Source organism: Cavia porcellus, unplaced genomic scaffold (genome assembly GCF_034190915.1).
Source record: "Cavia porcellus strain 051 isolate PalLab524CR breed Dunkin Hartley unplaced genomic scaffold, mCavPor4.1 scaffold_25, whole genome shotgun sequence".
NCBI classification, from domain to species: Eukaryota; Metazoa; Chordata; class Mammalia; order Rodentia; family Caviidae; genus Cavia; species Cavia porcellus.
The window spans coordinates 31,987,391-32,012,632 of record NW_026947508.1 but is presented as its reverse complement, the minus strand read 5'-3'; the positions used below and the strand labels follow the sequence as shown (position 1 = coordinate 32,012,632).

Sequence of the window (25,242 nt, the reverse complement as noted above, 5' to 3'; positions counted from 1 at the left end):
CCGAGGCCTCTGTTCTTCCTGCTGGGCTGGGGTACAATGAGGGTGCTAGAAGTCTAGGGCCCCATACAGTGGGGATACCTCAGGGCTCTCCTTGGGACCAAGGTCTTTGTTCTGGCCAGGATTCTGGTCACATAGCATAGGAACCCACTTGGGTCAAAAAAAGAGGGGGATGGATCATGAGGGACCCTGGAGATGGAAAATCAGGACAGGCTGGGCCTCAAGAGAATGGAGCTGGTCCTCTCAGCTCTGGCTCTTCTTGCCTAGACAGTGTCTGCATCTGTGTTCTTTTCTGTGGCTTCTCTTCAGACTTCCTTGGTTTCCCTGTACTGAGTGGCTGCATCTCCATCCTCCACCAAGATACAGCAGTAATAGACATCTTCACTCTATCTTTTAGTTCTGGTTCTCAAGCCAAAGGATCTACTTAGGTCGCCTTAGCTTTTGGAGGAACCCCTAGATCAGGCATCTTCTCTAGATCCAATCATCTGAGCCAGACTGGATACTGAGCACCACAGTTCCCCAAAAAAGAAGCTAATGGCAGCAGGCTCAGGGACTTAGCTTTTCTCTCTGTCCAGTGGAAGGTATCACAAGACTCCAAATGAAGGGATAGTGGCCAATGGGGAGGAAAGCTAAGAGCCAGGGTGACAAGTAGTTCATATGCTGTTCTTGGTACAAATGAAGAAAAGGTACAACCAAGTGTGGTGATGCATACCTATAATTCCTGAGATCCAGGAGGCCGAGGCAGGAGAATCACAAGTTTAAATCTAGCCTGCACAATTCAGCAATTTAGTGGGACCCTGTCTCAAAATAAAGGTTTTTTTAAAAGGGGTGTGGATGTAGCTCAGTGTGAAGGTCTTGGTTTTAATCTCTAGTGCCAGGAAGGAAGGAAGGTGGAAAAGGAAGAAAGAAAAAGAAGAAAATAGGTATTATTTTGGAGTGGAAGCAGCCCCATAAGTATGCAGCCAGGCAGTGGGTGGCACCTTTGGGCTACTTAGAAAAATATACCATTGTTTTTGGACAAATGCAGACCTGTGATGCCAGGAAGTTCACCGAGCCCCATCTGCCCTGCTGGTCAAGGCAAACCTGTTCCACCACACACAGGATTCCAGTCCTAAGACCCCTAAATGGCCCGGATGTGGAAGAATAGGTGTGGGGGTGGAGTACTCCTCTCAGAAGCACCCAGCCTGCAGAGCAGTGCTGCTCCCTGCAGGGATTTGGAACAGTAGCAGCCAGAGGTATCTACTTCTTTCTGAAACAGTTGATTGCTTTTACAAGGGTTTCTTCAAGGACACCTGGAGGGGCCAGCTCCCTCGGCAGGAAGCAATTAGGACAGAGGAAGGAGGCTGACCTGGCCTCAGGGTAATCATGAACCTGAGGAGGTGACTCAGAAGCCTGAGAACCTGGAGCTGCTCTCCCCAGTGGCAGCCAGTCCACACAGGAGAAATGGCGTGGTCCTACCCCCTGCGACAGCGGGCTGCATTTGTACAAAAACAAGGCTTGGGTTACCTTTTCCCAGGTACCTCACATCTTTTGCCCAGACAGGTTGGTCCACCTCCTATTTTCAGCCTTGCCCTCTGTCTGGTCTTACTGCCATCAAGAAGCTAAAGCAATCTTCTCTGAGTACCCTCCTTGCACGCCAGCTGAGCAAGAGCCCTCTCTGCATTCAGTGTGATCTGCACCTTAAATGTCCCTCAACGCCCTGTACCTGCTGACCTCAGAACCTTGCTCTTGGCTCACATGACACCCCAGTACCCTGGGCATGAGCCACCTCGAATAGTTCCCTTTTCCTCCCACCTCCCCCCATTTTCCTAAGGAGTCACTGGGGTCTCTGTACTTGTACACAACAGGCCATTGCCCCTCCCTTAGCTACATATTCCTCTGCCTCAGTGGGCCTTGTCCTATGTGAAGCCCTTGAGACTCTCCAACTAACCCCTCTTGTGTACACCATCACAGTCAGCAGAGCACATTTAAAGGGTTTTCATTTTGTTTTGCTTTGTGGTACTAGGGATTGAACCCAGGGCCTTCACACTAAGATACACCCACCTCCTTTGAAACAGGGTCTCACTTAGTTGCTAAGTCTCCCAGACTGGACTTGAATTGTGATCCTCCTGCCTCAGTTTCCAAGGACTAGGATTACAGGTATAAGTCACTATGCCCAACTATGTCTCCCATTTTTTTAAGACAAGGCAATGAAGGCTCAGTGATTAATAAATTTGGAACTTGAACTCAAGTCTCCAAACATGATTTATTATGGTTTGTAAGCCATGGGAGAGAACTCAAATCAGATGGTAGAAAGGAGGGGTAGAAAACCATAAACCCTGGGCTTCAGGAGAGAAAGGATATTGCCCATCGGTGGTGGGAATCAGCAAAGGGCCAGAGAACAGATACCTTTGTGAAGGGGTCACCGTCTACCCAGGAGCTTTATGAATGCCAGCCAACAGGGACTGACATTCCATGCAGGGTGGCCCAAGAAGAGTTCGGATGTGGAGAATGTTCCCAGTTTACTTATCTGAAGAAATGCCAGACCTGGAGGGAGAGCCCTGGCTGGGACCAAGAATACAGAGCCAAGGAACCCCTGCACCCAGCCTGCTCTTGTGACAGGCAAGCCAAAGGGGATGGTCAGAAGCCCAGAGGCCCAGAAAATGTAAAGAAATGCTGGGAACCCATTCTCTAACCCTTCCAAAGAGGGTTCAGGGACCACTCTTAAAGGGACTGAGCTGAGTCTGGCAGTTTTCCTTGATGGCAAAGAACAGAGACCTTGTGCCCGTGCGGGTAAAGGGAAATCTATTACCCATGACCTTTCGTTACAGGTGAACAAAACTCAACTCAAATGAGTTTAAAATAAAAAGAGAGGCTTATGGCCTGGCTTGTGTTACTGGGAAGTTCCTGTCCTGCTGGATTAGAGGCAGTGTTCTACTTTCTTCCTCCCTTCTTCTGCCTCTTGATGACCTAGTTGTCTTCCAGATAGACTTCCTCCATGTCCTTTCCCTGACACAGAGAGAGATGGGCCTCCAGCTTACATCATCCCAAATTAGTAAGCCCAGAGGAAAAAGATCCAAATCTCCCAGCATCCCTTATGGGTACCCAGAGGGATCACACAGTCATCCATGGAACAGACACCATGTCCAGAGAAACAATTGGTCAGGTGTTGGTCATAAGATACTCCTTTGCCAGGGCTAAAAGAGATTGGGAAAGGTGACTTGGTCAAGCAAAATCCATAGCATGAACTTCCTTCTGTGGGGCCTTTGTGGAAGCCATGTGAGGAAAGCCATGGAAAAGAGGTGTGGTGGTTGGCTTAGTCTGCTAGAAGGGACATTCTCTCCCACTTCTGCTTCATATTCTGTGTGACTGCAGCCTGCTGAAGCACATCTGGGCCAACTATATTTTACAGCAGCATCCTCTGTCATTTCTTTCTTTTCTTTTTTTTTTTTTTTTTTTTTTTTTACTATTTGAGACAGGCTCTCACGATGTGGTCAAGCTGGCTTTGGGTTCATTTTATTGCCCAGGCTGGTCTTGAACTTGCAACAATTCTCCTGCCTCAGCCTCCTGAGTGCTGGGATTACAGGTGTATGCGTCATTCTGAGGTTGACTACCCAGTCCCTGGTCCCCATTTTGAAATTCTCTAAGAACTGGAATTCGATGGGCCTGCATCATCTCTTCAAACCAGTCACATAGATCAAAGTCACTGAGTGTGACATGGTTCACCTTTGTGTCAAGTGCTTATCCCAACCAAATAACCATTCTACACATTTTCTCCAAGTGATGAGATCTTTTTCCATGAGGCAGCTGTGAATAATCAACCCCCGCCTAGACTTTCAAATCTTTATTGCTGTGTGACAAGCTACCTCAAAATTTAGTGCTTAAAACAATATCAACTTGTTATTTTTCATGATTCCGTCAGCTGGCTGGGCTCAGCAGGAAGGTGTCACTGCTCCTGTCGGCTGGAGTCACATAGCTGTATTACCCTGAGAGTGAACCCTGGGATGGAACCAAGATGGCTTCACTCATATATCTGACAATTGGTCCTGAAAGCCACTTAGGAAGCCTCAGTTCTCCTCTACTGGGTCTCCTCCTCCTCCCTCCTCTTTGTTCTCTTTCTTGTGCTGGAAATTGAGCCCAGGGCCTCACACATGCTAAGCACAAGCTCTATCCCTGAGCTACACCACAGCCCCTCGCCTGGATTCTTAATCTGCAGGGCCTCTTCTCACCACGTGGATTTTTCTGTTGTTGCTGTGGTTGTGACATGATCTCACTACATAGTTCAGGCTGGTGTAAAGCTCACAGCAATCTTCTTGTTCCAGCCTCCCAAGTACTGAGATTACAGGCGTATGCAACCCCTCCCCCAGCTACCACATGGCCCATTCAGCACATTTCCATACATGATAGCTGGCACCAGGAGGACAGAAATGGAATCTTCAAGGTCCCTTAAGCTTGGAAATCATCACATCATTTCTATTCTAAAAGGCCCGCTCCAACAAGACTCCATCTCAAAGTGGAAGGAGTCACTGTCACATCACCCAAAGGGCAGGCAAGATGGAAGAAGCTTGGGGGCCCCTCCCGAAAATTTCCTACCAAGTCAGGAGAAGGACAAGTCTACTGTTTTGTCATTATTATTTCTCCCTTCCTCCCACACAAGATATGTTCTTCCCAGGACATGGTGGAGGCTGTGCAGACCCCTCCCTTCTGTAGCTCCTTCCCCCAAACCAAGGCTGCCCTGGCTAAACCAGGCTTTTTTTCTGCTTCTCTATCATTTCCTTTACCTGTATCCTTCCCTCATCCCCTGCACACCTCTAAAGATTCTGTCCTCTTCTGGGCCTTGTGCCTTCCGACCGGTGATAGTCACAGTACAACCCTAGAATTCCAAAATGATGACCTAAAATCCTTTGGTTTAGAGGCTCCACTTCTACCCTGCCTCCCTCCTCAGATGTGTCTTTTTTTAATTTTCGTTTTCATTGGTACACGCTTGCAGTACACAATTATTACGTTCATCGCTGACCTGCAGCCCCTTGGAAACATGCAACTGCCCTTTCCAAACTCCACTGATGGGTCCTGGAAACGTGTGCCCTCTGCTGGCTACCAAAGCGGCCAGCAAGAATCTGGGTGCGGTGCTGCGTCCCTGGGTGCCCTCCAGGGTCTGGGCTCCCGGCGAAGCCAGGGGACATAGTGTCACCATAGACTTAAAAGGCTCCTCTGCTGTGGTGTGCACGATCTGTCCTCCACTTGCTCCCACTCGGGGTCGGAGCTGTCCATCAGCCACTTCCTACTGCTGATCATCTGTTCAGGATCTCAGGGTCCTGGCATCAGAGGGGACAGAGGAAGAGTTTTTTGTGGGCTGTTTTGGGGGGAGGGATTTTAGTTTTTTATTTTCTCATTTGGGGATCATTATTGGGCGAAGAAGAAGAGTTGCGAGGCCTTCCCTATCTGGGTGCTCTTGAGCAGCACCCCGACCACTTCGAGTCCGCAGCAGCTACCAGCAGGGTGTCAAGCCCCCTCCTCCGGGACCTCTCGCGTTTTGTTCCCGGCTTGGCGCGATCGGGGATGGAGAGCCCAGCTGTCTCCTAAAACACACGCATTGCAGCTGGACACAGGCGACCTCGAGAGTCGGCTTCCCGGGCCCTCCGCGGGGGCGGCGCCCGCTCTCACGCGCCCTCCCCGCCCTTTCTCGCGCCCGGCGTCTCCAGTTTGCAGCCGCCTGCGAGCTCCGAGCCACCGCCTACTCCGGCCGGGTCAGAGGATGGAGCCCGGGGAGCCCCGGGAGCCCCGGGAGCCCCAGGAGCCCCGCGAGCCTGGGCTAGAGGCAGAGGCCGCCGCGACCCCGCACTGGGAGAAGGCTAACAGCGTCGCTCCCAAGAGGAAACCCAAATTGGTAAGAGCAGTTGATGGGTCCGAGGGGTCGGGCAGAGAAAGGGTCACTCCTAGGAAGCGGTTGCCAGGCCCGGGAAGGGACCCACAGCGCCGCTCCGGGAGGGGGCGCAGTCTTCAGACCCAGAATGCGCCGGGCACTTGGCGCGCTCTCGGGTTTATTTCGGGAGCTCTGCATTGGCTGTGCTGCTGATGGCGTTTTCTTACCCCGGGGCTCGGGTTCCACGCCAGGACCCCCTCCCCCATGCTGTCATCGGTGCCCAGCTCCGGGCCACCGTCGTTCCTGCCCCCTCCGCTCAGACAGCCGGGCGCGCGGACTGCACTTGTTGGCAAAGGCGCCTCGGACTTGGGTAACCCGACTCTGGAAACCTGGCTGTTCGCTGGACGCTTGGATCTCCAGCACCTGCTCTGGGGCTGAGGCTAGGGCCCGTCACCCGGGTACTGGCGCCGCAATTTCTGCCTCTCAAAAGAAGGGAGCTTCTCGCGCGCTCTCTCGCTCTCTCTGCGACCCGCGCTCTTCGCCCCAGGCTCTGGGTTCCCAGGACAGAGCTTTGACTCCAGCTGCGAGCGCTGCTCCCGTCCGCGATGAACAGTAATATCCTGGCGACCTCTGTGCTGGCATCAGAGCTCTGAGATCTCTGCAAAGAGTGCCTCTGTCCTGTGGGACAAGTTCTCGATGAAGTACTTGGTCTGCCCTTGGCTTGTTCGCTCGGGTTTCCCAGACCTCAGAGCTTGGGGAAGGAACTGAGGACCAAGGCATCCTCCAAAGACCTCCAGTCTCGCTTTCGAGCATCTGGATGCCATTCCTGGGCCCTCTGCAGGCCTGGGCTCACGCGTGGGGATTGACATATTAATTAAGCTGTACTCTTGCCCCAGGAGGTCACAGCGCACCAATGGAGGCTCTGGAGATGGTGGATGCCCAGGTAAAAAGATGCTACATGGCTCCATGGGAGGAGCATAGAGCAGGAGCGACTGCTGGCTGGTCAGGGAGGGCCTTGTGGAAACAGCATCTAAACTGATCTTAATGCCTCCGCGGCTGGGGTTCTCAGGCAGAGGGAAACAGGATGGGAGAAAAACAGGAGGGCTGTATTAGGGAATCCATACTGAGCAGGAGGCAGGACTGTTGGGGGAGAGCTGGGGTGGGGTGGGGGAGCACGACCTTATTACCTTATTAAGGAGCCTGAACCTTCTCAATGGGGTTGAGGTTTTCAAACTAGATTCAGTGGAACTCATGTTTCAAGAGATTGGTGGACATGGGAATCCAGCTTAAGTTTTTCTTCTAGTTGTATACTTTGTTTTTAATTTAATTTTTATTAGTATGTGTTTGCGGTACGTAATGATCACATTCACCGTGGAGAGTTGGTCCATGGGCACAGTGCATCTTTTTTTTTCCATCTCCTGCGCCTCCCAGCCCTCCCTGCTCCTTCCAACTCTTGGTGCCCTTCTCATTTGCAAAAGATCTATTTCCAATTTTTTCTTTTTCTTCTTTCTTTTCTTTTTGCTGTTGTTGTTGGTGGTGGTGGCGTTTTTTGTTGTAGTTGTTGTTGAGACAGGGTCTCACCACGTAGCCCAGGCTGGCCAAAAATTTAGTGATTCTCCTACCTCAGCTTCCCAAGTGCTGGGATTACAGGCATGTGCCATGACACTCCGCTCCATTTTTTCTTTAATTCTTTTCTTTTCTATCCCCTTTCCCTGCTTCTCTCTTCCCCTTCCAACTGTTATTCTCCTTTGAAAAAGATCTCTGTACTTCTTATCAGCTATCTTTTATTTTGCTTTTTACTTATATCCTGGATTTCTCATATAAGAGGAACCCTGGGATAGTTAAGCTTGTGTGACTGATTCAATTAATATTATGGTCCAAAGGTGCATCCATTTACCTATTCGAGTTTACTGTTCTTTATGGCAGAGTAGTGCTCTCTAGTGAGTAAATAACACATTTTCTTTATCCATTCATCTGTCAGTGCCACACAGCCCATCCCCAAAATTTAGCTATAATGAATTGTGCTGCTATAAACATATGTGTGCATGTGTTACTGTAATATAATGACTTTAATTCGCTCAGCAAGATACCTAGAAGGGAATAGCTAGGACTAATGAATTCCCACTTTAGTGGGAATATAGAGAATCTCTATATTGATTTCAACAGAAGTTGTACATTCCTACCAACAATTCAGAAGAGTTCTTCCCTACCCCTATAGTCTCATCAGTAATTGTTATTTGATTTCTTGATGATAGCCATTCATAAGATGGAATCTCAGTGTTATTTTAATTTGCACTTATCTAATGCCCAGTGATGTGGAATATTTCTTTCTGTATTTAGTGGCCATTTATACTTCTTTTGAGTAGTGTCTCTTCATTTCGTTTGCCCATTTTTTGATTGGGTCTTTTATTCGGGGTGGTCTAATTTGTTCGAGTTCTTTATATATTCTAGATGTTAATACTCTATCTGAGAAATAGCTGGCAAATTTGTTTTCCATTCTGCAGGCTGTCTCTTCATTCTGTTGATTGTTTCCTTTGCTGTGCAGAAGCTTTTTAATTTGATGTGATCCCATTTGTTGAGTCTCAGTAATTCTTGTGCCACTGGTGTTCTGTTCAGAAATCAAATTAAATTTTAAACAATTATATTCAAATGTGTTTGTTGGACATTTCAGCACCTTGGAGACCACTAACATTAACTTGCGGTGCAGATTATTTTTTAGCAAACCCCCAAATAAAGCTTTTCCTGTGATTCATTTACTAGAAATGCATCTCAGGATTGCAGGACTTGCAATTTAAAACAAAACAAAATTTAAAAAACATCTTCCCATTTGCAATCACTTCTTAGAGTGAATCAGGACTTTCTCAATACTGTGCAAAAAGCAGACAAAAATAAATCAGCTGGATGCTGAAGTTTGAGACTGCTAGTCTCAAATTTATGGTCCTTTGAACAACTGTGTTGTTTTCAGTTGTTGACTTTATAGCACATTTATTTATAATATACTTTTCAATTTGTAAAATAGACATACTAGCTATATTATATGGTAGTAGCTGATTTACATATTGGGGTTCTGCCTGAGAAATCAACAGAATGAAATGTCAACCTACTTTAAAAAATAAACGTGAAAACCATGATAGAGCAGGCTTTTTCAGCAGGGGATTAACTTGGCCCCATTTTCATTCTAGAAAGATCACACAGGGCCGTTCATGAGAAGGATTGTGACGGGTGGGCCTGGCAGCAGCGAACTGGTGAGAAGACAGAGCCAGGCCACTGTCACACACAGCCTGAGGGGTAGAGAGGAGGACACTGGAGCCTGGAATAGTGAATGCTTTAGTGCTCAAAATCCTTTCCTCCGTAGCACCAAGGAAGCAACAAGCTCAGGCCCAGCCATTGGTGACACACGACCCTTTGGTCAGGCCCTGACCCTCATGGTTCTTTAGGACACAAGAAACCTGGAGTTTTCTGGCTCCGGTTCCTCCCTGCAGTCTTCCCACAGCTATTTTGGGGGCGGTAGGCCTCATGGGCTATATCAGGGCCTGACTTGGTGTTGTTCTCATTCCCAGGAGCCTGAGTGAAATATTTAACCGAGAAAAGACCCATTGGAAGCCCTCACATCACAGGATTAGAGGACTTTCTCTGTCCAGAGCTGCCCTGTCCCTGCCTCACCCTCAGCCCTTCTCTCTCTGAGTCTATCCAGAAATAACAGATTTTTGGCTCTGTTCCTATCTCAAATGCAGTAGGCAGAATCATGTTGGTCAGAACAGGAACACGAAGAGAGCTTCTCAGGCGGAACAGGAACACGAAGAGAGCTTCTCAGGCAGGCAGAGATGAAGAAGGCGAATGCTTCTGTTATTCTTCCATCCCCACCCCCAAGCCAGTGATCAGCCTGGGCCTCAGCCCAGGGTAAGGGAGAGAGCTGGCAGGATCCTGGCTTCCTGGAGGTGCTTCTCACTGCTGCTCCCCAATCTGGATGGGGAGCCTGGGGAAGTCCTGAGGGAACTAGGTAGCTCCTGAGGAAGGCCACAGCAGGTGGACTGCCAAGTGGACAGAGTCCAGGCTAGACGGCAGAGACTTGGTATCTGGTATCAGCACTGCCTTGGTTTTGCTGTATGACATAGAGACTATCTTGCCCCTCTCTGGGCCTGTGTCCCCATCTGTAAAAGAAGGAAGTAAAGATTCCTGAGGCCAACGGCTGGAGGGGGCCCAGGACTCAGCAGTCAGGCATATATGTAGGACAGAAAGTGGAGAATGAGACACTGGCTGGCTGCCTGGATCAGAGCGGCTGCTTGGGAACCTGCCTGGAGGGGCTGGAGAGCAACTAGCCCTGTCCTTGAGGAGGAGGATGGGCTTGTTCTGGGCCAGTAAGCCCAGGAGGCTGGGGTGGGAGTGGGGGTGGTGAGCTCAGCCCCATCTGAGACCCAGGGTTTGCCGGAGTGGATCTGTCCACCACCTCTGAGCCTGCCCTGGCCATCCTCGGCCATCACTCTGTTGCCCCTTTCCTTTGGGGCTTATGATTTTAGCCTCTTTGTTTGAAGAGCCACAGTCGCTGATGGGGTTGGGATGTCCTGGCCCAAGGACACACAGACACACAATCATGGTCAGCACCTGGACGAGGCACTTGGGCTGAGTCTCTGAGAGAGAATACCTGTTCCCTCACTGCCTTCCCCTGGTCCCGCCGGCCACATGCACTGTCTTGGTTGGAGTCAAAGGCCACAGATAAACTGAGGTCAGTCACCAATCTTAGGGCATTCTTCACTTTTCCATTTCTATTTTAGGGTTCTAGAGCTTACTAACCTCTGTGCCTACATAGCTAGTTAGATTTATTAAAATCAAATGAAATTAAGGATTTAGATCTTTAATCACATCTCAGGTTGCTAAAGTCTGGGACACTATGGAACATTCATTCTGTTATCACCGAAGTTCCACTGGGCAGGCTTTCTGGAGAATGGTGTGAATTGGTGTTAGGGGTGGATCATAAGCTTCTTGGGGGCCAGAATCGAACCTGCATTGTTTCCTGTTATGTCCCCATCAGGTGTCTGTCACATGGTAACTTATCAATGTTGTCAATCAATTGAAGTCCAGGCTTAGTGCCCAAAAGAAGCAGTAGGTTGGGCAAGTCTCTTAGATGCATGCTAGAAAACAAGGCCCTTTTATGACTCTTGACCTCCATTTGAGTCCCCCTCTCATGTGTTAAGGAGGAATCATGATCCTAGAACTGCCTGGTTACAGCGATTTGTGAGGCCCTTGAAATCCTTAAGCCCCTTGGATGCCCACATTCGGAAGCTGTGCAGAGGTTAGAAAGGGTGTGGCTATAGTCTGCAGTGGCCCTGCTTTTCCTTGTCCCATCAGAAGTGGGTGTCTTAGTCCCTTTGAGCTGCTATAACAAAGTGCCATAGACTCGGTATCTTATTCTGTAAACAGCAAAAATTTATTTCTCACAATTCTGGAAGCCAAAAACCTGAGATCACGGTCCCAGCAGACTGGTGTCTGGCAAGGGACCTTTCTAGTTTAAACATGGCACCTTCAAGCTGTCCTTACATGGTGGGGCAGGCGAATCAAGCTCTCTGGCATCTCTTTCATAAGGACACTAAACTAGTCACAACCTAATCACTGCTAATAGGCCCCAGCTTTTAATACCATCACCTTGTGGGCTAGGTCTCAATGTATACATTTTAGGGAGACACAAACAACTGGACATAGTGGCGGGGAAGGAGTTCTAAGGCCCTCCCAGAATCGCTGAAAATGCCTCTTGCGAACTAGCACCTGCCTACCTTCCTGGCTCAGTGACACCCTCCCCGTGGGCCCTGGGCTCTGCTTACCTTTGCAGTTGCCTCTTCCTCCTTTCCTTCACCCTGCTCCTCTTTGAAAGCTCTCCTCAAAGGCCTCCTGTCCTCTGACAACTCCCCCGAAGCTGTATCATCAAGGTCTTGCTTCAGCCTTTGTCTCTGAGTTAGTTCTGATTCCATCTTTTCCACCAGTCTGTGAACTCCAAGGGCAGCAACCAGCTTTCCAGGTGCTTGACACAAGGAAGCAATAAGTGTTTGTCAGATTTACATCAACCACAAAGGATATTCTCTGATCACCTGCTTTATATGTCAAGTAATTGGAAAAGAGGAGGGAGAGTACCACCCTGGAGCTTCTAGTTCATGTGAAGTTTGTCATTGCATGCACTTTTTCTTGAATATGTTCAATGTATACTAGAATATATTAAGAGTTCAGAGGCATTAAAAGTTTGCCGAGGGCTGTTCCATGCCACTAGAGATATGATAAGGACCACAAGACACATCGTTCCTGCTCTCACAACATACGCAGGATTCCTGCCTCCTCCCTGGAACTCTGCCTAGAAAGAAATAATTAAGCAATTCTAATTTAATGTTAAGTTGTACTAGGAAGAAAATCCCTAGGATGGGTGTCAGATGGAGACTATGGCGAGGGCAGGCTTCCTGGAGGTGAATCTAATTTGAGAGCTGAAGGTTAAGTATATGCTAGCTAGGTAGACACAACAGGAAGTAGTATACTAGGGAAGACAACATCATGTGTAAAGGCGCAGAGGAAGAGGGGGTCTCGGAGGTGAGAAAAGTCGGACTGAGCAAAGCTGGGAAGGGGAGTCTGTGAGGAAAGAGAAGTGGGAGTGTGTTGGGAAGGGCTTCCAGCCCCACTCTAAAGGCTGCCAGCTTCACTCTGAAAAGAGCTGGCACTGCTGAGGCAGTGGGCTGTGAGCAGTTCTGCACTTCAGAAAAATCCCCTGGCAGCGGCGTGCGTGGGAAATTGGAGGAGGTGAGAGATGACGGTGACTCTGGACTGTGGAAAGCACAACAGAGAAGCAGAAGGGCTCCGGGAGCATGGACTGCATTGGGCGATGACTGATGGGGAAGGGAGCCAAGGAAGAGCGGGGAACTGACTGACTTCGGGTGGCAGCTTATGCAGAGTGGTGTTGTCAACTCATCCAGTGGAGGTCTGGGCGGGTGGAGGGCGGTGCTGAGTCCTGAGATGAGGAAAAGAGGAAGGGATTGGGCTTGGAGGTGGGAATTCAGCCTTGGGCGTGGTGCATTGGAGGTCTGATCGCCAACTGGGGCAGTGAGATATGTGAGTCTAAAGCTCAGGACACAGATCTGGAAGGGAGATAAATTTTCTTATGTGATCACTGTGTTCCTGGACACCAGTTTCTTCCTAAGGGCATGTGGCTCTTATTTCATAATGGTAACCATCTGCAGATCGTCTCAGGCATCACCCATACTTGGCCCTTGTACCCTGGATTCATTATTCCTTTATGTTCAGATAGCCACCTAGATTGCAAACTCCCCAAAGGCATGGCCCTTCTTTAGATCACACTTCTAAGCGGAGAGTCATCCTGCACTGCGGTCCCCAGCTGGCTTCTGTGTGGGAGCAGACCTAAGTCTGCCCCTTCCCGAGGCTGAGCCTTTTTGCAGCAAAGTCTGAGCCCGGGTCTTCTCCAAGTCACCAGTTCCCGGAGAGGCTTGCACATGAGCACCTGCCTGTCCCAGGGAGCTTCTGAGTGACTTCCTCCTGCACCTCCGCAGCCCAAGCCTCAGAACGCTGTCACCATCGCTGTGTCCTCCCGGGCCTTGTTCCGCATGGATGAGGAGCAGAGGATCTTCACGGAGCGGGGTGTGGAGGAGTATGTGCGCTACCAGCTGCAGCACGAGAATGAGCCTTTCAGCCCCGGGCCAGCCTTCCCCTTTGTGAAGGTGAAGGGCAGTTCCAGCAGCAGTCTACCTTGTGCCTTGGTGGGGTGAAAAAAAGCACCCCTGTGGGTATCTGGGTAATGAAAAGAAGTCCCCTCTGGGCAGTACAGCCCGACAAGGGTCAGACTTGGCAGGGGGTGGGGGACGCAGCCCTTGTGAGAGGGCTCACCCCTTCTCTGAACTGATGCAGCTCTCCCCAGGTAATCCTACTCCTTATACTGAGGTGCCCCCAAGCAGCAAGCTACCTCCACCCCCACCCCCAGTGATGGCAGAGAATGGCATTAGGAGGTAGACCACCTGCCCTGATCTCATCCTAAGCCTCCTCCCATCCCCTTTTGCATCTTGGGCCATCGAGTCCAGGTGTCCATCCTGGGAGTTCAGAGCTAGAGCGTGCCCTCTTCCCTCCCTTCCAGGCTCTGGAGGCTGTGAATCAGCGGCTCCGGGAGCTGTACCCCGATAGTGAAGACGTCTTCGACATCGTCCTCATGACCAACAACCATGCTCAAGTGGGAGTCCGCCTCATCAACAGCATCAACCACTACGGTGAGGCAATGGCTCTGGGCAAGGGGTGACCCTCCCGCGCCCCCTGGCGGCGGGATCCGGTAAAGCAATCCTTTAAAAAAGCCGAATGAACAAGTCTGATCTGAAATTACCAGTTTTCAGGATATAAATACGCCCACCATGGCTGATTTCAAGCTATCGATGTTGATTAAGATAGCTAGCTCACAGAATCCCTGAATGTTTCACCATCAGTTCTTTCGAGCCAGCTGCAGCACAATGCGCAGGGCCCACTCCTTGGTGTGGGAGCAGGGCGCTGGCTGCCTCTGCACCTTGCCTGTCTTCCTGTGATGACCAGTAAGCCTCGCAAGGCTGCGGGGAGAGTCAGAAGCCGCTGTCATAGTGAAAGGGCTTCTCTGTTTTAGTCAAGACTGGGTACTACAAGGGCAGACACTCTCTAGCTACCTCCAGCTGGAGGGAATTGCTCCTTGGATCCAGGGTATCTCAGAACCGCAGAGCAAAAAGTAAAGTTGGAGCCACAAAGGCTTGAATCCAAGTCCTGGAAATCTCTTTTGCGCTCTTCTTGGAGCCACATGGACCTTCACTTGTGCTTGTTTAGCAAGCTCATGCCTTTGTTCTTTGTTTGTTTGTTTTTTTTCTGTCTCTCTCTTCCCAAATTGGATTTCTTTGCCTTTCTGAATACAAAAACCAAGAAAAGCAGGGAAATCCAATTTGGGGAGAGACGGACAGAAAAATAAACCCATCTTTATAAAGGCTTATGAGACCTTGGGTTTTTTGTTTTGTTTGGTTTTTTTTTTTGTTGATACTGGGGGTAACTTATGACCTCACACTTTCTAGGCAGGTACTTATGCCACTGGGCTAAATCCCCAGCCGTATAAGACCTTGTTTTAAGCACCTAAGAGGGTTTAGTTGACTTGGTTTTATTTATTTATTTTGGGTGCCAGGGATTGAAAGCCAGGATCTCAGGCATGCTAAGCATGTGCTCTAACACTTAGTTACACCCCTAACCCTCCCCCTGCTCACATTTTTAAATACTAATTTTAAACTCCTGGGATGAGTGATGGTATTAAAAATACTTGACTGTTGCCAGGTGTATTCGTGCATGCTTGTAATCCCAGCACTCAGCAGGAGCATTGCGATGAGTTTGAGGCCAGTGTGGGCTACACAGTGAGTCCCAAGGCCAGCCTGAATTACATAGCAAAACCCTGCCTCCAAAAACAAAAACAAAACACACCTGATTACTTGTGTAACGGGTGCTGAGCAATAGGGACAGATATCACACAGAGTACCAATGCAAGGGCCCCTTCTGGGGTAGACTGTGAGGAGCTCAGGATCCTGGATCACTTAGTGGGCTCAGGACAGCAGCCATGTATCACAGCAAATATTACAGCCTGTGCTGCCGTGGGGACTACTGCCTGTCAGCCCAGGCTAGAAGAGAATCTGGTTGATATGACTGGGTGAGGTGGGGTCTGCCACTATCCAATCAGCTGTGGCCAGGAGGCAGGGTCCCAGTGATGGCCAGAGGATCTATCTGTAATTCCCTGATATGAAGGGGTTGTTGTGAGCCAGGCAGTTGCTCCAGAGATGCAATCATTCCCATCGCATGGATGAAGGATGGAAGGACTCAGAGGGGCTACATGGCCTAAAATCACAGAGAATCACTCTGCTGCCCTCCCCAATGGCACTCATTAGGTACGGAGAGATCATTCTAGAGCCCTGAGGTTGGCCCCAGCCTCACTTGGATACACTCTGTCTCCTCCCCAGATCTGTTCATTGAGAGGTTCTGCATGACAGGTGGGAACAGCCCCATCTGCTACCTCAAGGCCTATCACGCCAACCTCTACTTGTCAGCTGATGCAGAAAAAGTGCAAGAAGCTATTGATGCAGGTGAGTCAGAATGAAAAGGGAGGACATGAGAAGTCCAGCCTCAGCACCCTGGAGATAAAAGGCCTGATCCTGCATCTCTGAACAGGCACTAGGGGTTGCTGTGGTAACTGGAGGGATATTGTGATAAGTTCCTATGATCTGTCTTATAAACTCTGAAAATAAGGTCCTACTCAGTCCACCTCCTCACTTCCTGCCTCGCTGGGGTAAGGATGCATTTGCTCATCATCATCCAGCTTTCCGTTTCCATAGAAACCCTCCTTCTACAAGTCCTCCAGGGCACTAGGAATTCTGACTCCTGTGTGAATATGGGCAGCCTCTGTCTCTCTCTTTAGGGCAAAGGCAAAAGGGCCCAGCTTAAGTGATGGGCTCTGAGAAACGGCCGATGTTTCCAGAAGCTGGGCTTGAGGTGAGGTTAGACGACCTAGCTTCAAACACTGACAAAGCGGAATTCTGTGCACTGCCTTTCCGAAGGGCAGTTTCCAGTGGTAGCCATGTGGACAAGGAAGAACAGCCCTGCTGCCTGAGCAGGCACCATGGGTGAACACGAGTGACAGGATGTCACTTTTCTTTGTCTCTTTTATGTTATTTCCTGTCCAGAAGCCTGGCCACTCTTCCAGTGCCTCTCTCCTGAGCTTTGTGAGGCTTTCTTTCACCAAAGGCCAGAAAGCCCCATTTGCCTAAAGAGATGTCAAATCCATTAGTTGAGGCGGGGGCACCAGCGTATAGCCATGCCTTTGTGTGTCTGCAGCTTGACCTCAGTCAGACAGCAGGTCTGTGTGGAGTGGGGGCCCTGCTGAGCATAGGGTAGGCTCGGTTTGGCAAAGCTGAGAAAGTGCCTGACCTGCAGCCCATGGCCTGGTCCTCCCTGACACCCGGGGCTAGTGAGGTTGTGGTGATGCTTGTCCTGCTCCATCCTCTCAATGCTTGGCAGAGACCTCACTGGATTCCCTAAGAGCAGGGCAGAAGTGGCCTTTGGGAAGAGATGAAAACAGGAGACAGATTCGGCCATCTGCCAGGCATCCTGCTGTCCAGGGCAGCTGGAGTCAGGTGTGGCTAGGCCACTCACTGGGACCTGAGTGGGGAGGCTACCTTGTGTTGCGTGTATCTGGGTGCCACTGTGACCACATGGGGCTCCCACAGAACTGAGTGGCCCTGAATAATTTTACCCTGGCCCCGGGAAGGTCAGTGACTTGTCAGAATCAGCAGTGAGGGGTGAGTTTGGCCCAGCCAGAATGGACTCCTTGCAGCCCGCTTATATATCATGCTGGGGGCCTATGAGGGACCCTGACCATGGCCTGGGGTCCCTTCCTCCAGGACTGTCATGTGCTGATCCTCACAGCATGGTCTTACTAGGCAACTAAGTACTGACTCCTTCACACTGTTTGCTAAGTAGCTACTGCCTTGAGTCCCTGAATATCCTCCTTTCCCGAGGCCCCCCCACAAAACAGCCACTTAATGGGTGACCCAGGTATAGGCAAGGGCCTTCAAAGCCCTGCCTCAAAGTGCTGGCTTTGTTGGTTTGTTTGTTTTGGTATCAGAAATTGAACTCATAACCTCGCACTTGCCAAGCAGGTGTTTATGCCACCGAGCTAAATCCCCAGCCCTGCTCATTTTTGTGGGGGTGGGGGGTTGATTTTGTTTTTTGTTTTGTTTTTAAGACAGGGTCTCACTATGTAGTTCAGTCTTGAACTCACTACATGGCTCAGATTGTCCTTAAACTCATGGAGATCTTCCTGCCTCAGCCTTCCAAGAGCTGGGATTATAGACATGTGCCACCACACCTGGCACCTGTCCATTCTTATGGTCAGTGTCTTTGCACATTGTTAGTTTTTAGATAACTTTAGCACTATCCCTCACCAGCCATTCCCTGGGTCCTGGAGGAGCAGCAGGCACAGGCACAGACAGAGACTTCTCTCTTGTTCCTAGGCAGGGAGCCCTATTGCCCTGCCTGAAAGCAAACAATGCTTGCCTCTCTCTGCCCAGGGATCGCAGCTGCCACCATCTTCAGCCCCAGCAAGAATGTGGTTGTGTCTCAGACGCAGCTGCGCGTGGCCTTCGATGGAGATGCTGTACTCTTCTCCGATGAGTCAGAGCGCATCTTCAAGGCTCAGGGGCTGCATGGGTTCTTCGAGCACGAGAAGGCTCATGAGAACAAACCCTTGGCCAAGGTATGCATGTATTTTCTTTATATAAATTTTTTTTACATACCTCTTTTCCAGATCCAGGTCAGGATCAACTCAGGAGTCCCTCAAATTCCCTCACCAAGCCTCAGGCCCTCATCCTGGTTCCCATCCTTGGATCCCCATCCCCTTCACTGCAGTCCTCCCCTCATGAGACCCCCAGAATCCCTCTAATCCCCTCTCTGGAGCCCTTCTCTCTCTTGATGGCTCCAGTCCCCTTTCTGAGGTCCCCATCCCTCTTCAGCCGCCACCTTTTGAGTCCTCTGTCTCTCTGAAGCCAATGTCCTATCTCTGGAATACTCATCCCTTCTCTGGAATCCACCTCCCCCGCCGCGAGAAATTCTCATCTCCCCAGAAGCCCCTGTGTCACTCCCTGGAGGACAGGAAGTGCTGGATGGGCACTGGCTCTGGGCAGGGAGGTCCTGTTGGGGGCGGAGGTTGGAGCTGACTCTTCCAGTGGACCACCAAGAGCCAATCCTGGGTAGGGGGGCCCGGGGATCCTCCCTCATCCTCAGGCTGTTCAGCGCCTCTCTAAGAATGGATTGTGTCCTGGAGCTTGGTGGAGATTCCCTGGGGATGGACTGTGTGGTTTTCCAGCTCTCCTAGGAGTTTTGCACAAAAATCCAGACATTCAGAGCCAAGCAGTTTTCCCACTAAGTGAATGTCAGAGGCAGAAGAAACCACAACTGACTCCAGGTCACTCAGCAAGGAACAGGTCTCCAGGACAAGAAACCTACCTTTCCTTATTTCCAGCTGTCCTCTCTGAGATACCTGGAAGCTTTTCTTCATCACCATCAGGCTCTTTGCTCATATATCCATGTTAAGCTTCATTTTCTGGGCACCATAGAGAAAAAAACACACACTTCTCCTTGACCTTGGAGAGCTTGGACAAGACACCCTGAGCCAGCTGTGTGTCCATGAGCAGGTTTGCAGTCAGCAGTTACACATGCGCCCGTCAGCCCACGTGTCTGTGGCTGGAATTCACTCTGACTGGAAGGTGAATGTACCATAGTTACTAATTTTAATATCTTCCCTGCTGGTAACCACAGAAGACCACACTTAAGAGAGGCACAGATAGGTATCTGCAGATAGGGACACGGATGGATGTGCATAGCAGCAGCAGCCCTGCTGTGGTTATTCTGACCTAGCTCCAGTCACAATAAGATTGATCCCACGCTGTGGGTCCCTATAGCTCTACTGATGCACAGGGGAGCCCAAGTTAGTGCAGCAGAACTGCCAGAGAAATTAGGGGTCATGAGAGGTTTTTCTACTCCAAACAGCAAAATACAGATGCTCTAGGGAGGGGGCAAATGTTTGGGAGAACCGAGCTCACTGTGTTCCCTTGCGTGCTCCTAGGGCCCATTGAAGGGCTTTCTGGAGGCCCTGGGTAGACTGCAGAAGAAGTTCTACGCCAAGGGCCTGCGGCTGGAGTGCCCAATTCGCACCTACTTAGTGACGGCGCGCAGTGCAGCCAGTTCCGGGGCCCGAGCCCTCAAGACCTTGCGCAGCTGGGGCCTGGAGACAGATGAGGCCTTGTTCCTAGCCGGAGCACCCAAAGGTCCCGTCCTTGAGAAGATCCGCCCACACATCTTCTTTGATGACCAGATGTTCCACGTGGCCGGAGCTCAGGAGATGGGCACGGTAGCCGCGCACGTGCCTTACGGTGTGGCACAGACACCCCGGCGAACTTCACCTGTGAAGCCAGCTCCGCCTGTACAGTAACTGAGCTGTCTGCTCCAGGTTTCTAGTCTGATGAAGCTCCTAGTTCCCCACCATCCTGCCCTCCTGCATGTCTGTCCTCATCCTTTTGAGTGGGGTGTTCAAAGGAATTTTGATGGGCTGGGCCAATATTCTCACTGTAGCTCCTTTTGGGCTCTTATGCTATGGTCCTGGCCAGGGCAGCAGGACAGTGCAGAGTAGCTGGATTTCAGGGACAAGTTCCTGGGCCTCAGGGCAGTAGGGTCCAAGAAGCCAGGATGCCTCAGAAGGAGCTTGGGATAGAAACTAGCTCAAAGAACACTGCTGTGAGACGGGGTGACTCTAATATCTAACCTCTGCTCCGGCACACACAGCATGATTTTGGTCTTCCCAGGTTTTAGGTAGTTTTCAAACTCCCTTAGTCCATGAGATGTGGTTTTTACAAGACAGCCCTTTGAAGGGGGCAGTCTGTGCAGGGCTGCTGTATGCACCTGTATGCGGATGACAGAAAGGCACTCTTCCAGGGGGAAGGGCAGCCTCCTTCTGGCCCAACCCAGTCCCATGTCGGGTTACACGACTCGTTATTAAGATGCAGGCTGGATTTCAGCCCCACTCACCTCTTAGCCTAGAGCCCTTCGTCAAGTGGCAAATGCCTATCTATTTTACATTTTCAAACCACAGGACAAGATACCCTATCTACTTCTTGTGCTGTTCAGACCTAAGCCATCAGGATTCAGTGGCCAGGTACAAGGTTTGCCTAAAGGAGCCAAGGGAGTGATTTAGCCTTCATACAAATTCTCCTCCGGCCAGGAGGAGGCGCTGCAGACCCTTCGTAGGGAGGAGATTTTGTGGCTGTCAGTACAGCATTTCCTTTTGCCTCGGCTTTTAGCCAGAGTTCAGTTGTCCTGCCAGCCCACCTCCCTCTCAGCTCTGAAAGACCCAGTCATGGCATCCTTCTGTGCTTTTAGGCAGCTCTGCCAGGAGAGAAAGATGGGAAAATCTGTGGCCACAGACATGTGGGAGGAGAAAGCCCAGTGTGTGAAAATGGGCAGTTGTCAGGAGGCCTGATCTGAGGCAGAAGAAACTGAGGCACTGATGGCTCAGGCAGGAAGTTGCTGAATGCACAGTAGCAAAATTCTCCCACTGTGGATGGAATCAGAACTGCCACTGAGCTCTCGGTCACGGGGCTTCTGGGATGAAATACCTCCCTGAGGCATACCAGGGACTCCTCCACTCTTGCAGGAGCACCTTCTGCCCTACTTTCCGGGGAGCATGCTAATGTCCTGATAGACCAGCCTTCCCCTTTGCTGAGCAGCCCTGGCTCCTTAAGAGGAAAGGTAGAGGCAAGATGGCAGGTCCCATAGAAAGATCGAGAAAGGTAGGAAGACATCTGGGTGTGCACCAGTCGCCCAGTTCCTGCAAGCATCCCAGCTTGCAGTGAGAACTTTGTGAAGAAAACCAAGGGCACCATCTGAGGGGCAGGGGTCTGGAGGCATGGGGTGAAGGGTGATCTGGACAGCCCAGCCCTTGTCCTCCTGAGCACTCATCCCAGAGATGCTGTGTAACCCAAGAACAGCTGCAAGGAGATGACAGGCAAGGAAGACAGAGAGAGATGAGAGGACAGGGAGGGAGTTCAGTCCCAGGTCATCTTCCTCTTACAGGCACCACACAGAAACCCTGTGTTCCCCCTGCTGCCAGGATCACAGTTGGCCTCAAAGCCAGTGACTGCAAGCAACCTGCAAGGCCAGGCACAGCCCGAGCTCACAGAATGGACCTGTGCACTCTGAGGGCAGTGCCAGCTGTCACCTCATTAAAGTGAACTCCAGGGATCCTGGGATCTGTGAGGCCCAGCCTCCAGGGCCTAGGGATGAACACCATAGAGCCTTTCAGGTTGCTCGGGAAGCAGGAAAATAAGGCGCAGTGAAGGTTGTGGATTTCACTGGAGCCACAATTAATGGAAATGGACAGCCCTGGGCAGCAGGGAGACACTAAAGGTCCAAATTCTATTATGGAAACCACAGGTGAACAACTCAAGCCTGGAAAGCAGCTTTCAAACACTGGCATAAAAGGCCAGATGTCCTGGAGGCAGGCTTCAGAGGCAGCCAGACAGGACTTCTGGTGTCTCAAGTGCCGAAGAGAGGCCCAGTGGGCCTAGGAAATTAAAAAGCCATATAAGCACCAAAGCCCCAGGCCAAGGCTCACACTGCATCATTGGGGCTGAGAGGCCACAGCTTCTGGAACACCAGGCCCATTTAGCTGAAAGCACCCTGGTCCCGCAGAACACTGATCTCAGGAAGTGTTGCTATCAAAATCCCAGACCCAGCAGAACTGCCAGAAGAACAGAGCCCTGCTGTTAAACACTGAGACAATTCAGATCATTGCAAAACAGCCCCCGCCCTACCTGAGAGCTCATTCAGAGCAGTGGGAATTTAATGGAACATGCTAGAAAAAATAAAAACCAACAAGAAATTAAAATCCAAGACGGATGCAACGTTTTAATGATTGTGACATTTTAATGACAGTGTGAGTGTGGACCCATACTGTGAAACCAGTTGCAGAAGTCCTAATACAGTTGGTAATTAGCCCTGCCTTAGTGTCCTTTGTGACCCCTGATGCCCTGGCCTTCCACTGTGACCATTCCGTCTTCCCACGGCTGCACCAGCACCACGGCTGGTGTCCACTCTGGTGCCATCCCATCACGCTGGTTTAGGGAGTTCAAGTAACGTAAACAAAGCCACCCAGCTAGTAAATGGTGGTACTGGGACTCCAAGTCAGATCTGTCTGATGCTACAGCCAGGCTCTGCATACCGCATGTACTGCACATGCGTGTTGAAATACTGGAATACATTTGGCTGGGGACACTTTGGTGGGAGCTTCCTAGCGAGCCAACCCATTTGCAGACTTCCCGGAGCACTTCCAAACAACCCCACCTTCTGTGGAACCCAGTTTGAAAACCCCGGATTTGAGCTAATGTGGGATTTGACAAACTAAAAACCCTGAAGCCAAACCTGATGTGCTGCCTATTTTTGTTTTGTTTTGTTTGGAAGCATTATTTTTGTTTTTGAGACAGGGTCTGCCTATGTAGTTCAGGCTGGACTTTAACTCACTGTGTAACCCAGCCTGGCCTCAAATTTGTGGTGATCCTCCTGCTTCAGCCTCTTGAGTGCTAGTGTCACAGACGTGTACCATCATGCCTGGCCATTTGTTTGCTTCTGAGACAGAATCTCACCGTGTATTCCTGGACTTGCACTTCTCTCTTAGCCTCTTGAATGTCAAGATTGCAAGTGAGTGCTACTGCACCCAGCTCGACTCTATTTTTTAACACACCATCTCCAAGTTTTGAGCTGCTGGTTTCGAACTACTGCAGCAGAGTTGAATGACTCCAAGAGACTGCAAGGCCAAAATTATTTATTATCTGGTCCTTCACAGAAAAAGTTTGCTAACCCCTGGGCTAAGGCAAACATCCCTGGCCCAACCCTAGTGGGGCGAATCGGGCCACACCCACCTACACTCAAAGGATGGGAGTTAACTCCAGTGCTGGGGGGCAGGGCAGGGAGGCTCTGTGCCTGCTGACCCTTGCTTGACGTTCAAGGACTTCAGATTCCAAACCATAGTCTCCTGTAATTCCAGTTACTCCAGCAGACTGGGGCAGACAGAGCACAGGTTTTGGGCCAGCCTAGCTGATATAGCAAGATCCTGTCTCAAAAATAAAAATAAATTAACTTGAATAAGATGCCAAGTTTTGATTTTTTAGTGGCTCATGACCTATTGTTATTTGCTACTTAGTTGATGTATGAATTTGATTCGAGTCAAAGTGAGAAGACTTTGAATTGAACCAAGTTGAGAAGCTGATGGCTGAGACTCTGGGGAGCAGGAGCCTTGGCTAGGGGTGAGCTCTGCTTGCTGTCCAGCATCTGCTCAGTGTAGCTTTGTGCTCCCCACATGTCATTGGCCTCGTGGGCAGCAAGGAGTGCTGGTAGGTGGCTGGGGGTTCAGCATACAGCATGGAGAAAGCAAAGTGCCCAGCGTTGACTTCAGCAGCTCAAATCTAACAAGTCCTCCTCGCACGCACTCTGAAAGCAAGAACAAATTCTTTATGAAAAAGGTCCTAGCCGGGCTTTGTCTGGCTTGGAAGCTGCTGATCAAGTGAAATCTAACACCAATGAAAGTCAGAGTGGCAGTTTTCTTGTGCCTCTTGAGTGCTAGTCTGGGCAACAAGCACATCCTCGAGATGGAATTGTGAATCAGAAGAGTCTGGGATCTGCCTCAGAAAAGGGGAGTGTGGAAGCTGTCCCACCCGAGGCTCCGGTGCTGTCACCTTTCCATCATGATAGTTTTCTCCGCCAGGCCCAGACCTGGCCTCGGGGTCGAATTCCAGCATTCCAGGCAGCACCACCAGCTGGCTGGGGAAGGTCTGAGAGATGGGTCCTGTTTGGCCACCCCGTCTTGACATTGGGAATTCTTTTCTGGAGGCGCCGGGTGTCCATTCTCTGATGCTGTGGTGCAACTCCAAGGATGCCAGGATCTCGCCTGCCTCTGGTGGAACATAAAGGAGAGGGAGAGTGAATGAAATTCATGGTTGGCAGCTTCTCTGGACGGAGTGGATACCAGAGAAGGAGCGTGGAGTCTTGCAGTCTTGAAGGAACATGGAAAAAACTCTCTTGCCAGTAGGTGGCACTGCAGGCCAGCACCCAGCTGTTGGCTCTGGTTAGTGTTTTGACTCACTTTTCTCTCCCATGCTACTAGTGCTGTGCTGGTCGCTCCCTACTGAGTAGTTCCAGCAGCCAAAAAGGACCTCAGGTGCTCAGGAAATGTTTGCTAAACATACCTGTGCGATGAGCTGACTGTGCTCACCGATAACTACTGTGATTGTGTATATAGATGCACACATGAGTGTGTACACCAGAATTAAAAATTGTGCATGGAAATGTACCTGTGTGGGTATGTGTAATGACTCAGGCATCTCTGCTGATGACTCCATGTGTGTACGCATGCCTATGTTTGTGTTCCTTACTACAAGTGTGTGCTGATGGTTATCTCTGTCCATTGAGGAATCTGGGCTCCACCTACAGAACTCAGGTACAGTCCTGCTTCTTGGGGCTGTTTCTGGCTCTTCCTGTCATCTCACAGACATTGTATGTGTGTAGACCGGGGGTCACTGAGGCCATTCTGTGCAAACCTCTTCCCTAGCCTCCAGCCTCTAGCCTCTGTCTCTTAATCCTCTCTCATCCTTGGCCTCTTCCATGTTGGGATGGAGGTGGTGGAATCAGCTAGGCAAGTCCTCTTGATTGTACCTGCCTCACTGCCTTACACTTGTTTTTCTCTCCTCCCCACGGTGCCAGGGCGAACACATAGAGTGAGGCTGATCAGCCATGAGAGTCTGAAGGAGCCCATTCACACAATGACTTGGGTGGTT

General features: G+C 50.4%; 1 protein-coding gene across 4 annotated transcripts; it reads left to right on the top strand.

Annotated features, from left to right (window-relative positions):
- The first annotated feature begins 5,153 nt into the window (after nucleotides 1–5,153).
- Nucleotides 5,154–24,758, top strand: Nt5c1a (5'-nucleotidase, cytosolic IA). Of its 4 annotated transcripts, none has more exons than XM_003462284.5 (6): nucleotides 5,162–5,863; nucleotides 13,378–13,545; nucleotides 13,956–14,085; nucleotides 15,826–15,948; nucleotides 17,932–18,116; nucleotides 19,485–24,758. In XM_003462284.5, the coding sequence occupies exons 1-6, from the start codon at nucleotides 5,732–5,734 to the stop codon at nucleotides 19,848–19,850; spliced, it is 1,104 nt and encodes a 367-aa protein (XP_003462332.2). In that variant the 5' UTR covers nucleotides 5,162–5,731; the 3' UTR covers nucleotides 19,851–24,758. The 4 variants fall into 4 exon arrangements, with proteins under 4 accessions (XP_012997981.2, XP_012997985.2, XP_003462332.2 ...); XM_005000112.4 differs by lacking the exon at nucleotides 5,162–5,863 and adding an exon at nucleotides 6,006–6,782; XM_013142527.3 differs by lacking the exon at nucleotides 15,826–15,948 and having other exon boundaries at nucleotides 5,154–5,863.
- Nucleotides 24,759–25,242: the final 484 nt, after the last annotated feature.